This window comes from Drosophila novamexicana, unplaced genomic scaffold (assembly GCF_003285875.2).
Source record: "Drosophila novamexicana strain 15010-1031.04,08,12 unplaced genomic scaffold, DnovRS2.1 tig00001856-arrow-arrow-pilon, whole genome shotgun sequence".
Lineage (NCBI taxonomy): Eukaryota > Metazoa > Arthropoda > Insecta > Diptera > Drosophilidae > Drosophila > Drosophila novamexicana.
Genome location: NW_020824901.1, coordinates 171,797 through 185,000, shown reverse-complemented (window position 1 = coordinate 185,000; position 13,204 = coordinate 171,797). Strand labels below are relative to the sequence as shown.

At 53.3% G+C, this 13,204-nt stretch overlaps 3 protein-coding genes across 3 annotated transcripts in view; 1 reads left to right on the top strand and 2 right to left on the bottom strand.

Annotated features, from left to right (window-relative positions):
• LOC115768617 (neurogenic protein mastermind) overlaps positions 1–8,925 on the bottom strand; it is an 11,752-nt gene extending 2,827 nt beyond the window's left edge. The window contains exons 1-7 of the mRNA XM_030713273.1: positions 8,401–8,925; positions 7,912–8,340; positions 6,413–6,770; positions 6,102–6,318; positions 5,840–6,012; positions 1,265–5,725; positions 1–1,120 (exon numbers count right to left, since the gene is read on the bottom strand). The exon at positions 1–1,120 is cut by the window's left edge and continues 368 nt beyond it. Of these exons, the coding sequence (XP_030569133.1) occupies positions 1–1,120; positions 1,265–5,725; positions 5,840–6,012; positions 6,102–6,318; positions 6,413–6,502 (6,061 nt within the window). The 5' untranslated portion in view covers positions 6,503–6,770; positions 7,912–8,340; positions 8,401–8,925. The remainder of the gene's footprint in view (positions 1,121–1,264; positions 5,726–5,839; positions 6,013–6,101; positions 6,319–6,412; positions 6,771–7,911; positions 8,341–8,400) is intronic.
• Positions 8,926–9,329: 404 nt separating this feature from the next.
• On the top strand, positions 9,330–10,440 carry LOC115768620 (dnaJ protein homolog 1). Its single transcript, XM_030713278.1, has one exon. It carries the CDS (start codon positions 9,429–9,431, stop codon positions 10,404–10,406), a length of 978 nt encoding a protein of 325 aa, XP_030569138.1. The 5' UTR covers positions 9,330–9,428; the 3' UTR covers positions 10,407–10,440.
• Positions 10,441–10,525: 85 nt separating this feature from the next.
• LOC115768619 (transcription factor grauzone) lies at positions 10,526–12,686 on the bottom strand. Its single transcript, XM_030713277.1, has 5 exons — positions 12,512–12,686; positions 11,978–12,449; positions 11,466–11,922; positions 11,192–11,404; positions 10,526–11,096 (listed from the first exon to the last, which is right to left on the bottom strand). Exons 1-5 carry the CDS (start codon positions 12,632–12,634, stop codon positions 10,556–10,558), a joined length of 1,806 nt encoding a protein of 601 aa, XP_030569137.1. The 5' UTR covers positions 12,635–12,686; the 3' UTR covers positions 10,526–10,555.
• Between the last annotated feature and the right edge of the window lie 518 nt (positions 12,687–13,204).

The window sequence follows — 13,204 nt, the reverse complement described above, 5'->3', positions numbered from 1 at the left end:
GATGCGGTCCGGCATAAAGATTCATGTACTGCTGAGCGGCTGCATAGGGTCCCGGTCCCGGTCCGGGTCCGGGCCCGGGTCCTGGACCGCCGCCGCTGCCTGCCGACTTGGAGCCAATGGCGCCAATGGGCTGCTGACTGGGCGGCGGCGGCTTCGCCGAGCCCGAGGACATCATTGAGCTGCTGTTGGAGGATATGATGGCCACAGCGGCGGCATTGGGATTGTTCAGCTGTTGCGAATTAGGCTGCGGCTGGCCAAAGGGACCGCCGCCGAGCCGGAATTGCGACGACAAATTGGAGTACATGTCCGGCGTGGCCGTCGTCGGAGGTGGCGGCATATTGCCGCCATGACCATGCGGCGTCTGCATGGCGTACGCATTGAAGGCGCCGCCGGCGGCCGCCGCCGCTGCAGCGGCCGCATAATGGCCCGGGAAACTGTGCGCAGCGGCGGCAGCTGCTGCCGCTGAGTAGGCGGGCGAGCGGTTCGAATGATCAAGCGAATGGAATGGAGCGTACAGATTGCCCGCCTGCGATGGCGGCGGCGCCAGCTGCGATGAGTTGAACACAACCGCCGGCGGGCTGGGAATCGTTGGAATGCCGCCGACGCCAAACTGCGGCGATGCCTGATAGAACGGCAGCTGTTGCTGTTGCTGCTGTTGTGAGTGTTGCTGCTGTTGCGAGTGTTGCTGCTGCTGCTGCTGCTGTTGGTGGCTGGGCGGAGGCGACATGCCCAGGTTGGCGTGCAACTGCTTGGCCTTCACCTGCTGCTGATGCTGCTGCGAGTGTTGCTGCTGCTGTGGACTTGGGTAATCCTCCTGCTGCTGCTGTTGTTGCTGAAACTGTTGTTCCAGGGAGCCGGCATCGAAGGGCGAGCCGTGACTGCCATAGACTGGTCCCGGCGAGGACAATGCATGGTGGCCATGATGAGCCTGCTGTTGCTGATGATGCTGCGGTTGTTGCTGCTGTTGCTGCTGGTGATGGCTCTGCATGTGCACCGCCGAGACAGCATAGTGGGGCATCTGTTGCTGGTGCTGTTGCTGCTGTGAGGCAGCGACTGCGGCGACAAACGAGGCGGCGATATGGCTGCCGCTGTCATCCACCACAGAGCTCGAGACCTGCTGCTGGCCGTGTTGACCGTGCTGGCCATGCTGCGACTGTTGCTGCTGTGCGTGTTGCTGCTGTGCAACGGCGGCAACAGCTGCTGCTGCCGCTGCTGCTGCGGCTGCCTGCTGTTGTTGCTGTTGCGAATGTTGCTGCTGTTGCGCGTGTTGCTGCTGTTGCGAGTGTTGCTGCTGCTGCTGCTGCTGTTGCTGTTGTTGTTGCTGCTGCTGTTGCTGTTGGTTCGACTGTTGCGTTGCTTCCGACATGGGCGTGGCCGATTCCCAAACCTTTTTCACACTCGCTATCTTCATGTTCAGGTCCGCCGTGGAGTTGTTCTGCTGCTGTTGCTGTTGCTGCTGTTGTTGCTGTTGCTGCTGCTGCTGCTGGTGCTCCAGGCTATCGACCACTTTGAGAGCGGCGGCATCGTCGTTGAAGCTGAATCCCAGTTTCATGTCCTGCTGCTGCTGCTGGTCATCGTCATTGCCGCCGCCAAAGCTCATCTGGGAGAGCGCTGTCGACAAGCTATCAACGGCTGCAGCTGTTGCTCCGCCCAACGTTGGCTGCTGCTGCTTGAGTGGCACAACGGCTGCTGCCTGATGCTGCTGCTGCTGCTTGTACGTCGAGTTCTCAAAGATAATCGTGTTAACTGGCGCATTAGCATCGATCAGAAGACTGCCAGATCCCACCACGCCAACGCCAACGCCGACACCGACACCCACAGCGCTCTTCTCGCCAATGGCGGAAAGCTTGGACTTGTCGCCGATGGGCGCTGTTGCTGCTGCCGTTGGCGGTAAAATTGTTGTGCATTCGCTGCTCTTCTTTTTGCCGGGCACATCGCTGCCTGGGGCAACTAATAGAGGCGGCACGCCTGCAGCAGCAGCGGCGGCGGCAGCGGCAGTTGTGCTCAGTCCTGGCGGCGGCCTGGCTGATGTAGCTGCTGCTGCTGCTGCTGCTCCAGTTACGGGCGCATCCTTGTGTGGCTCCTCCTTGGCCACGGCAGTGTTGGGTATATTAATGTTGCTGATGTTGCTGCTGTTGCTCTGGCTGCTGCTGATGTTGCTCTTGTCCTTGTCGGGCGACGGCTCCTCCTTCTCGTCCTTGCCCTTGTGCAGTCCCGCACTGAGCGCCAGCTGATTCTGCTTGGTCTTGTCTAGGTCCGCAGCAGTTTGTGCATTGCCTGTTTCCGATTCCGAGCTGCGCTGTTTGCCATACTCTTCATAGCCCAGCCGGCCGTAGGCGCGTCCTCCGCTAGCTGGTTGGCGTCGAAAACCGGGAGCTGAGCTACCACTGGAACTGGATAGACCACCGCGACCGCGTCGCGATGGTTCGCCGCGTGGCGAAAAGCCCGCCTTGTTGACAACGGCTCCTCCTCCTCCTCCTGCTGCTGCTGACTGGCCGCCGGCTGTGGATACACCGCCTGAGCCGCTACTGTTGCTGCTCTGCTCTGATCGTGACTGCACTTTGGGACTGTGTCGCGACCCGCCGCCGCCGCCGCCGCCACTGCTACTGTAACAATCCTCGTCAACGTCCTCCGATTGCTCGGACTGCTCACCGCCGCTGCCATAATAGCGACGCCCGCCGCCGCCGCCTCCTGCAGCGCTGCTATTGCGGCTGCTCCAGTCGCTGCTGCTGCGCTGTCCACGATAGCCGCCAGCCGGACCACCGGCTGCACCGCTGGCCGGATAGCTTCTGCCGGCACCACGGGTGTGGATGTCGTCACGACCACGACCACCCCGTGGACTTGGCCGTTTGCCAGCCACTGGCTGCGTTGCGGACGTGACAGTCGAGCATATCGTTGAGTTGCGCGACGCATCCTTTTCGTCATCCTTGGCAGCGGCTGGATATGCCGTCGACATGGTTAGCTCCGTTTCGGCGCACTTGTCGCTCGCCTCACGATCCGCTGTCTTCTCGTCCGACTTGTCAACGGGCTCCACGCTGCGTCTCAGTATCTGTGTGGGCTGAATGGGCTGCATAGAGTCCAGGGGCTGTTTCTGGAGTGCGCCTACTCCGCCGGCTGCAAGCGGCTTCTCCTCACTGAGGCTCGGCTGTCGCGCTGGCCGCTGCAGTATCTTGATCTGCACAGCCGAATCGTGGCTGTGTGTCGATGAAAAGCTTTCCTCGCGATGACGATGATGCTTTTGCTCAGCATCCGTTTGCTCTGCCCAGGAGGAACAACCGCCGCCGCCGCCGCCGTTGTTGCTGCCCATACCGACATCGTCGCCGGAGGAAACGCTCGTCTTGCGATGCGAGTTCTCCGAGATGCTGCGCGACTGCATCAATTGCTGCTGCTGCTGCTGTCCACTGCGATACTCCTGGCCGCGCGCATATCTCGACTGGTCCAGGTCACGCGCACCGGACGCATCCTGCTCCTCTCTGGCGCTATCATGACGATTGCGCCCGTAGCTGCCGCTGCTGCCGACACGCGCATAGCCACCGGAGATGCTACGCACACCGCTACCGCTGCCACCGTTGGAGCCGCTGCCGCCGCCGCCCTTTTGCAGATAACGTGAGCCGCTGCCCTCGAAGGCGCTGCTCGCGGAAGCGCTCTTCTCCAAGCCGCCGCGAGGCAGTTGCTGCTGCTGCTGTTGTTGCTGCTGCTGCTGGCGCTGGAAGCGTGGCGGTAAATTCGATTGGAAATGCGTCATGAAGACGGGCTTCTGTCCGTAATCCCCGGCAGGTGTGCTTGCCGCAAGCGAGGCTGAACTGGCGCCACTTCCACCGCCACCGCCACCGGCGCTGCCCATACTGGAGATGCTGCCACGTGGTCGACGTTGTTGTTGCTGCAATTGCAATTGTTGCTGCTGTCCGGCACCGGCACCGGCAACACCTCCGCCCTCATCCTCACTGACATTGCCCAGTGGCACGGCTGGGATCTCACCAGATGCCGGACTTGTGGCATTGCCCTCGCTAAGCGCCTTCTTGCAGTTCATTTTCATTTCAAGCTCCTGCAGCTTTTTTGCCGCCGCCTGCTTGCGCTCCATCTGGCGACGTTCCTCCTCCTCCTTGCGCTGCTTTACCCGTTCATAGACGCCGGCATCGAGAGCAATGCCGCCGCCACCACCGCCGCCGCTGCTGCCAACGATCACATTGCCGGAACTGCCGCGATGGCCGTTCTGTTGTCGCAGCTCCTGACCCTGATCGGAGGGGCCATCCAAGTCTCGCTCGCTGCTATCCTTGCCACGCTGCCATGAGCTGCTGGTGGACAATTTGCGCTGGTCATTATTATTATTATTGCTGCTGCTGCTGCTGCTGCTAGATTGGATTGACTGCTGCTGCAGCTGCATTTGCTGCTGTTTGTTGTGGCTATTGCTGCTGTTATGGTGCTGATCCTCGGGGCTGGCATGCTCCTCGTCGTCGGAGAATGTTAGTTTCTTGGTGTAGTCAATTTCATCCTGTTTCGTCCAGCTGTCGTCCTTGGCAATCGCATTCAGACGCTCCAGATCCTCCTCGCGTATGATTGGACGCTGCATTTGTGCTACCTCCGGCTCTACGACATAATCCTTGTCCTTGTCCTTGCGACCGCCCGGTCCATTCGCCTGCTGCTGCTGCTGTTGCTGCTGCGGAGGCGTTGTCACCCCACTGCCACCTATCGCCGCTGATGGTGGTGGCGTCGTCGTCGTCGTCGTCGTCGCTGCCGCTGCTAAGCCGGCAACTGGTCGCTTCGGTATTGCGGCCGCAGCACGAAAACTGCCCAGGACGGCCGGCGAGGCGCATCGATTGCCGGCGATGCCATTCTGATAGGGAGCGGGCGCAGACGATGCCAGATCTGCGGCAACGCAAGAGGCGGCATTTGCAAGGGCTGCCGCCATTGTGGGCGCACCTCCTCCCAGACCGGTTGCGGGCAGCGGTGCTCCGCTGCGCATGAATGACGGCATTAGTGAGAGTATGGGCAGTGGTACACTGCCGCCCGGTCCAGCGCCCGCACCGCTGCCGTTGGCCGGTATCTGGTGGCCCTGGCCCTGTGGGTTCAATGCCAATTCCTTGGCGGCCTTTTCCTGTTGCTGCAGCCAAGCGGCCGGATCGGTTTGAGGCCGCAGGCTCATCTCGCTGAGTTCGCCGCCACCGCCGACGTCGTCGCTGCCATCTCTGTAGCTGCCGGGATCCGCATTGGCGCCGCCGCCGCGATGCGAATGGTGTCCGTGTCCGCCATATTGACGCCCATGATGGCCATGATGATCGCGATAATCGCGCTGCTGTTGCTGCTGCTGTTGATAATGATGATTCTGGTGATGATGCGCATGCTGTTGCTGGCCCTGGTAATGCGCCTGCTGATCCTTTGATTTGCCACCGCCACCGGCTCCGCCCGCGTGACCACCAGAGGATGCAGCGCCGCCGCCGCCCATTAGTGTTGGGAACTCGTATTGAAACTGCGGACTTTGATAGTGCGGCACCACCTGCTGCTGCTGTTGCTGCTGGTGCGTCTGGCGGTTGCCATAGTGGCCATGGCCACCGGTGCCGCCTGCACGCTCGTGTCCTGTCGTTATTGCTGACCATGTCTTGGGTGAATTATTTGAATGGCCGCCGCTGCCGCTTGCAGCAACACCACCCGATCCTGCTCCTCCGCCGCCGCCGCCGCTGGCTGAAGCACCTCCGCTTGTTGCCGAGTTATTAATTAATTTCAAATTCTTATTGTTGTTGCTGTTGCTGTGGCTGTTATTGTTGCTGGTACTGTTGTTGTTATTGCTGCTGCTGCTGTTGCTGCTATTGTATTTATTAGCGCTATTGTGCTGGTGTCCAAGAGCTGATACTCCTGCTGCGCTGCCGCCGCTGCTGTGTCCAGTGGCGATGTTGTTGTGGCTGCTGCTGCTGTTTGCACCTGCGCCAGTTGATCCAGGTGCGCCGGTACCCGTTCCGCCCGCACCTCCTGCGCTAGAACTGCCGACGCCGCCGCCGCTGCTGCTGCTGTTGTTGCCTGAAATAACGCGCACAGCACAGCACACGAGAGAGAAACATTTAAAATTGAGTTCACAGGAGGCAATTCAAATCTCAAGTCGCACTCACCTTCGACAGATGCAAGAAGATTGTTGCTGGTGCTGTTGTTGTTGTTGCTTAAGGGCGTTGCACTGTTGCTGCTACTGCTGCTGCTGCTGTTCGTCTCAGCCTTCAGGGATGGCAGATTGGCTGGTGGTCGCCTAGCGGAAGGCACTTTGCCCAATATTTGCATTCCATGTTTACGCGGCACTTGATTCTTTTGGGCTGACGGTTCACTCGATTCGCCCTGCAAAAATATTGAATATACAACGGGTTGCACATGGACGTCGGCCGGAGTGGGTAAGCATGGCAGGAGGGGCCTGCTGGTGCTTTCTACTTACACGGCTATTCTTGTACATGCGATTTATATCCAACGCTGTGAATTTGGGCTTGGCATTTCGCTCTCCCCTACTTCCCCCCAGTGTACTCATGCTGCCAATAGATCCTCATTAGCGTTAGCTTCCTTTGCCGCCTACTGCCGCCGCGCTCCAAGCTAATCGCTCGCTCGATGCGGTTTCTGTTGCAGTTATATGCGGATTTCCGAACTGTTTTGTTGGATTGTGCAAATGTCGAGGAGGTCGAGATCTCTTCTAGGTGCCTCCTTGGCGCCTTGCGTTCTGTTTGTTGTTGCTAGTTTTTCTTTACTTGTGTGTGTTTGCTGTGTTTGTTCTCAGTCTTCTTGTGTGAGCTGTAAAACGACTAAGAGCAAGAGCGAATAAGAGAGAGTCCATTAAAAAAGAGGGTGTGGGTTGGGTGTGGGTGGGTTCGGGGTGTCGTATTGTAAGCTGCTGCTGCTGGATTTGTTTGTTGCAATTTTTGTGTATTGTTTTATTTGTTTTGGTACGTGGGCTGCCGGGTCGCCTTGCACTCGTGCCATGCAGTAAGTGTGTGTGTGTGTGTGTGTGTGTGTGCGTGTGTATGTATGCGCACCTCCATGGGGCCTACCCAACCGCCCCATGCCCATGCCAGCGTGTGAGCAGTAACCGAACATAAAGCAAAGAGCGAGCCAAGCATAGGTAGCCGTTTATGGTCAAATAACATGTGCACAAGCGAGATGGCTATAAGGACCACTCTCTATGAATTGTCTGCTTGCGCTCAAATGTTGGGCGCCCCCGCCTCCGCAACCACGCACAACCCACACACAGAAACAGAACACAAGACACAAGAAGTATGCGGTGGCGTCTTCGTGTAATAAATGAAGAAGAACAATGGCTGACACACAGAAGCCTGGCAGCAGCATTAAGCAGCAAATGAAAAAAAATCATCAACATCAACAACATTGCAAATGCAAACTTTTCAAATGCTGGCAATTTATGAATTGGCCATTTCTTTTGATAATAGGGGGTTTGGCAGGTACAAAATCATAAGGCAATAATGCTTGGTAACAATTTTTAAAAGTGGTGTCTTAACAACAAAAACCATTCACACAAACGCACACACATACACAGTCGCACAGGGAATCTGGCGACACACGCGCACTTTGCTTTGTTATTTCCGTGGTTTATTATATGCCACACACCAGCTTAATTATAAGCTACACACTTTTCGCAGCCTGGCCAAATAAACACGACATTTGCTGCACACTTATTGAGTCTCGAGTCGTCGAAAGGCACAGTAAAATGTGCCGTTTAATAGCGAACACACACACACAGGCACGTTCGCTCACAGTCTACACACACACACACACACATGCACCCTTAAACGAATACGCACTCGCAGAACTGTTTGGATGGTTGAGTGAATTATTGGATTGATTGCATTTTCCGTTGCATTTGCATTTATTCACAATTAACTGCGTTGCCTTTCTATTAGAAATTTGATTTTTTCAATAAACATTTACTTTTATTATAAAATTAGCTGCACTATATCCACCGCGCGAGAAGTTTGCCGCTGCTGCTTCTTCTTGCTGGTGCTACTCTTTTCGCAGTATATTTGGATGTGTGTGTGTGTGTGTGTGTATGTGTGTGCGCGAGTGTGTGTGCCTGGCGGTGGCACAGCGTTGCCACATGCGCTCGATATATCGAACCAGACTTTTAACATAATGTTTTCCTCATGCACGTAATGTTATCGCAACGCAAAATAAATACGTACACATAATTATTAAGCTAATGTGTTAATAAGATATTGCAAACATTGGAAATGCGAATGCAAATCAGAAAACTAATGATAAACCTGCAGTGTCGCCGCCGCCGCCGCCACCACCACCTCTAACGACAATGCAACAGCAGCAATCGTGTGCAGTGCGAGTGAGACAATAAGAGCATGTGGTCTATACAACAGCAATAACAAGAACATCAAACGAGAAAACGTAAATGTATATAGTGCTTACCCTTTTACACTCAGAGCATACACCGCACACACAGTTCGTTGCTCCTTGGCTCCTTTTTTTCTTTCTTTTGTACGTTTTTTGCACTCTTCTACGCTTACTCAGCCGTTTGCAAAAAAAAAATATAACCAAATGTTTTTTGGGTAAGACACGTTTGTGTGTGTCTTTCTTTAATGAAGAGCGCGGTGGCGTATACGATTTATAATTTGTTTGTTATTTTTCGTTTTGGCCAAATCAGATTTCTTTCCCCTGCCGTCGCTATTCAACGGGGCCGCTGTTGTTGGCTGTGTTGCGCTGGCTGCCCGTCTGTCTTTCTGTCTGGCTTCGGCTCTCCTACGTTCTCGCTTGTTAGCGCTCTCTGTCTCTCTACCGTCGTGCTGCGGCTGCTGCTCGGGTCGCTTTTTGCAAGTGTATAGATGAAAAATGTAATCGAAATCCAAGGTGCTGAAACTCGTTTGAATCACTTTTCCTCTTGGATTATTTGAATATAGCACACACACACGCTCAATATTGTTGGCGCTTATAACACTATCTTGTTTAGCATTAACTATATTATTACTTTTGGTGCGTTCTTTTCACGTAATACGTAATTGTTCCATTAGTTTAAATCGTATGTATTTTTTGCACACAGTGCTGCCAGCTTGCGCTTACGGCGTTGCATTCTAGTGATGAGCGATATGTTATTGGGGGAGTACATTCTGTTAAAGTGAGGAGCAAATCTCTTAAGTGGCCATACATGCCTGTTAAGTGTGGAGTAATACTGTTAAATGGGAATAAATATGCAATGTTGGTGTTGCATTTCAAATATGTAGTCAATTATAAGCAGTATGGCAACACCGATATTCTCGGCGCAATCGATTACCCTAACACTAAACACTTTTGTCTATCGAATTTTTTAATTTAAGGCGCTTTCTCGAAGTATTGTCAGAATGAAAATTAGCAGTCAGCATTTTTAATTATTTGTCAGAACGTCAAAGGCATATGTGTAAAAAGAGCACAGTCAACTGAATATAAAAACAACAATACCAAAGATGGGCAAGGATTTTTATAAGACACTTGGTATTAGTCGCAACGCCAGGGACGACGAAATTAAGAAGGCCTACCGCAAACTGGCCCTCAAATACCATCCGGACAAGAACAAGAGCTCCAAGGCGGAGGAGCGTTTCAAGGAAGTGGCCGAGGCCTACGAGGTGCTGTCGGACAAAAAGAAACGCGACATTTATGATCAGTACGGCGAAGATGGCCTCAAGCATGGCATACCCGGCAACCACAACGATCAGAGCGGGACGAGCTTTGCCTACCAGTTCCATGGCGATCCGCGCGCCACATTTGCACAGTTTTTCGGCTCGAGTGATCCGTTCAGCATGTTCTTTGGTGAGAATCTGGAGCAAATCTTTATGACAGACGATAGCAGTCCGCGTGGCCTGTGGAGCGGCATGGGCAATTTTCAGTCACGCCCCGAACAGGATCCCGCCATTGAGCACGAGCTGTACGTGTCCTTGGAGGACATCAACAATGGCTGCAACAAGAAAATGCAAATCTCGCGCATCAAAATGGCCAACGGCCAGCCCCGCAAAGAGGTCAAATTGCTCGATATCGAGATCAAGCCCGGCTGGAAATCGGGCACCAAGATCACATTCCCAAAGGAGGGCGACGAGGCGCCCAATCGCATACCGGCCGACATTGTGTTCATCATACGCGACAAGCCGCATCCCCTATTCCAGCGCGAGGGCAGCGACATTCACTATACGGCACACATAACGCTGAAGCAGGCGCTCTGCGGCGCGACCATACAGGTGCCCCAGCTGCTGGGCAATCCGTTTCCGTACTGTAGCAGCGGTGAGATCATAAAGCCGAATACGCTGAAGCGTTTCAATGATCGCGGACTGCCCTATCCGAAGAATCCGTTGCGTCGCGGCGCGCTATGTGTCAACTTTGAGATCAGCTTTCCGGACACGTTGCCAGCGCGCCTGATCGCGGCGCTGGGCGAGCTGCTGCCCAATTGTTAACACACGCACACGCACACACACACACGTACACACGCAATCACAATTCCAGATAACTCGTTTAATGTAAATTCCTTGTCAAATGGTGCAGTCTGCGGACAAACATAAGAGATGCTAAGCAATATTATAACAACATATAACTAAGGTCCATACTAGGCGTGCGGCTTGAACTGCGGATTGTGGGATCGGGCCATTTTCGCCTTCAGCCATTCGTCCGCGTGCCGCTGCTTGATGTGGACGTACATGTTGGAGCGACTGCGGCACTCTTTGGGGCAATGCGGGCAATTGTATAGCTGCAGGCCGGTGTGTATGGCCATGTGCTCCTCCAGATTGCGCTGCTGCTTGAAGCTCTTCTCGCAGTACGTGCACTGCAGATTTGTGGTCAACTTGTGGGCATATTTAATGTGGGCGCGCAGCGCCGTACGGGAGCTGCACGTTTTCGAGCAGTGCGGGCAGACGGTATCGGTGCTGTCGTGTGTAAATCGATGCAGTCGCAGGCTATGCTCGTTCTTTAGCCAGACACCGCATACGGGGCACTCCATGGCCGGCGCCACAACGCCCTGATGCTCCAGCAAATGCCGTTCGAAGGAGGGCTTAAACTTGAACTTCTTGCCGCATATATCACAGACATGCGGATGCAGATCCTCGTGTATGGACTGTATATGTCGACGCAGTCGATGCACATTCGCAAAGCTGCCAAAAGACAGAGCGAGAGCGAGAGGGAGAGGGAGATAAAGAGGTGCATGCGTTAGAGCGAGCTGGATTATGTGGCATAAAGGACGACGCACCTCTTGTGGCATATGTGGCACTGGTGCTCCAACTGATCCGTGTCGTGCTTAAGTAGATGATTGCCCAGTCGGCGCTCGCTGCTGAAGGTGCGCTCGCACTTGGGACAGGGATACTTGAGCACCTTGCCAATCTGGGCAACCTTGTTGTGGACCGTCTCAATATGGGTGGCCAGATAGTCCTGGGAATTTAGCGACTTGTTGCAAATGGAGCAGCTGCAAGGCGAATTAACTTTTTATTTCGGTTAGCTAAGCGCTGAACGGAATAGGACGTTACGTGAATAGACTGGGATTGATGTGTTTGCGTATGTGATCCATTAGCTTGGATGCGCGATTGAAGACCTTGTTGCAGCACTTGAGATACGCATCGCGCTGATGCACTTCCAGGAAATGCACCTTCAGCTGTGACAGGTACTTAGTACTAAAGTCGCAGAGATCACAGTCGGCGCTCATATAGCTGGCGATGGCCTCTTCGTAGCGTTTGGTCAGCTGCGCACGGGAACAGCCTTTGGGCTTGCGCTCCAGTGCCGCTTGCAGTTCGCTACGCTGAACATCGGTTGGCGCACTGTTTGTTGTTTTCTTTCGTCGCGATCTGCTGCCCGCTCGCTCGCTGTCATCCAACAGCTGATCAAGCTCTTGGGCGAGCGTCAGCGTTCGCTTGTTTCGCCGTGTAACGGTGCGGGCCTGGCGCTTCGGCTTGAGCTTGTGCTGCAGCCTGACCAGCGGCACCTCGTCTGTAAGCCGGCAAGTTGTTAGAATCCTGCTTCGAGATGCTGTTCGAGCACTTACCATCATCATCATCATCATCATCATCATCATCATCTGAGGAAGCGTTCCGCGCGCTGTCGCTGCCGTCGTGCATTGTTGGTTTCTCCTCGACATCCTCGTCGTCGTCTTCGGTAGGGTCGGGAGCCAGCAGCGGCGGTAAATGTTCAGTCTGCGATTGTTTTGGGGCAGTTGTTAGCTGCGGCACCTCCACACTATCCACGTTCACGTCAAGCACACTGCCGAGCAGACTGAGATTGTGTATATCTAGGGGCTTCTCGTCCATCTCATCGGCCACCAGTGGCAGCTCATCAATGTTGACATCCACATCGATGCCCGTCCATTTGAGGGCGACACAGTCGACGTCCACATTAAGGAACTCCTTTTTAAGTGTTCCTTGTTTTTGCTCCACCAGCTGCCAAAAGTTGTTAAAATCCTCCAAGTGCTCACAGCACTCGTGGCAAATGTTTGTCGAGATGTTGTCATCGGGCATTATCTGTAATCCATCAATAAATGCACTCAATTTCTCTAAATAATTGGGGCATAGCGAAAACTTACCTCAAGCTGCAGAAACTTGGCTATCATCTTTAGCAGCGAGGATTCAGCCAGTGTGTCGTTGGTTTCGAACAGGTAGACGGCATTGTTTGCGTTTATGCTTTTTAAACACAAGCGACAGATCATTTTGCGGCGTTTTCAACATAAATTTAAGCAATTCAATTATTATCAATTGTTTGGTTTTGTTTAGCGATGGCCTCTTATTTGATTCATTTACCGATATACTGAAGTTATATTCAATCGATATATAAAAACGATAGACAACCGAAGTTTTCTGATTTTAAAAACTCTAAACTGCTTGTAATAAATGAGCTACGTATGTATAATAATTTACATAATCAGATCACTAACCATGGTCACTTTTGTGCAATTTTTGTATTAACTTATATATTTATGTCTATCGATATGTAACGAGAAATATCGAGTAATATTGCCAGCTAGTTTTTGTACGATTCTGCATTTAAATATATTTGTCGCCGATACCAAGTACCAAAAATCGACGCTACGTTACCGCCGCTAACTTGACGCGCATTTTATTTATATCGATAGGCTAGTGTGACGTCATTTAAGTCTAAACCTGCAATTTAGCATAAGAAAACACCAATACGTGCTGTAAATTAAATGTAAAAAATTTTTGAAAAAATTCAAATTTATAACATATTATTATAAACATAACAACGGATATATTAAAGTTGA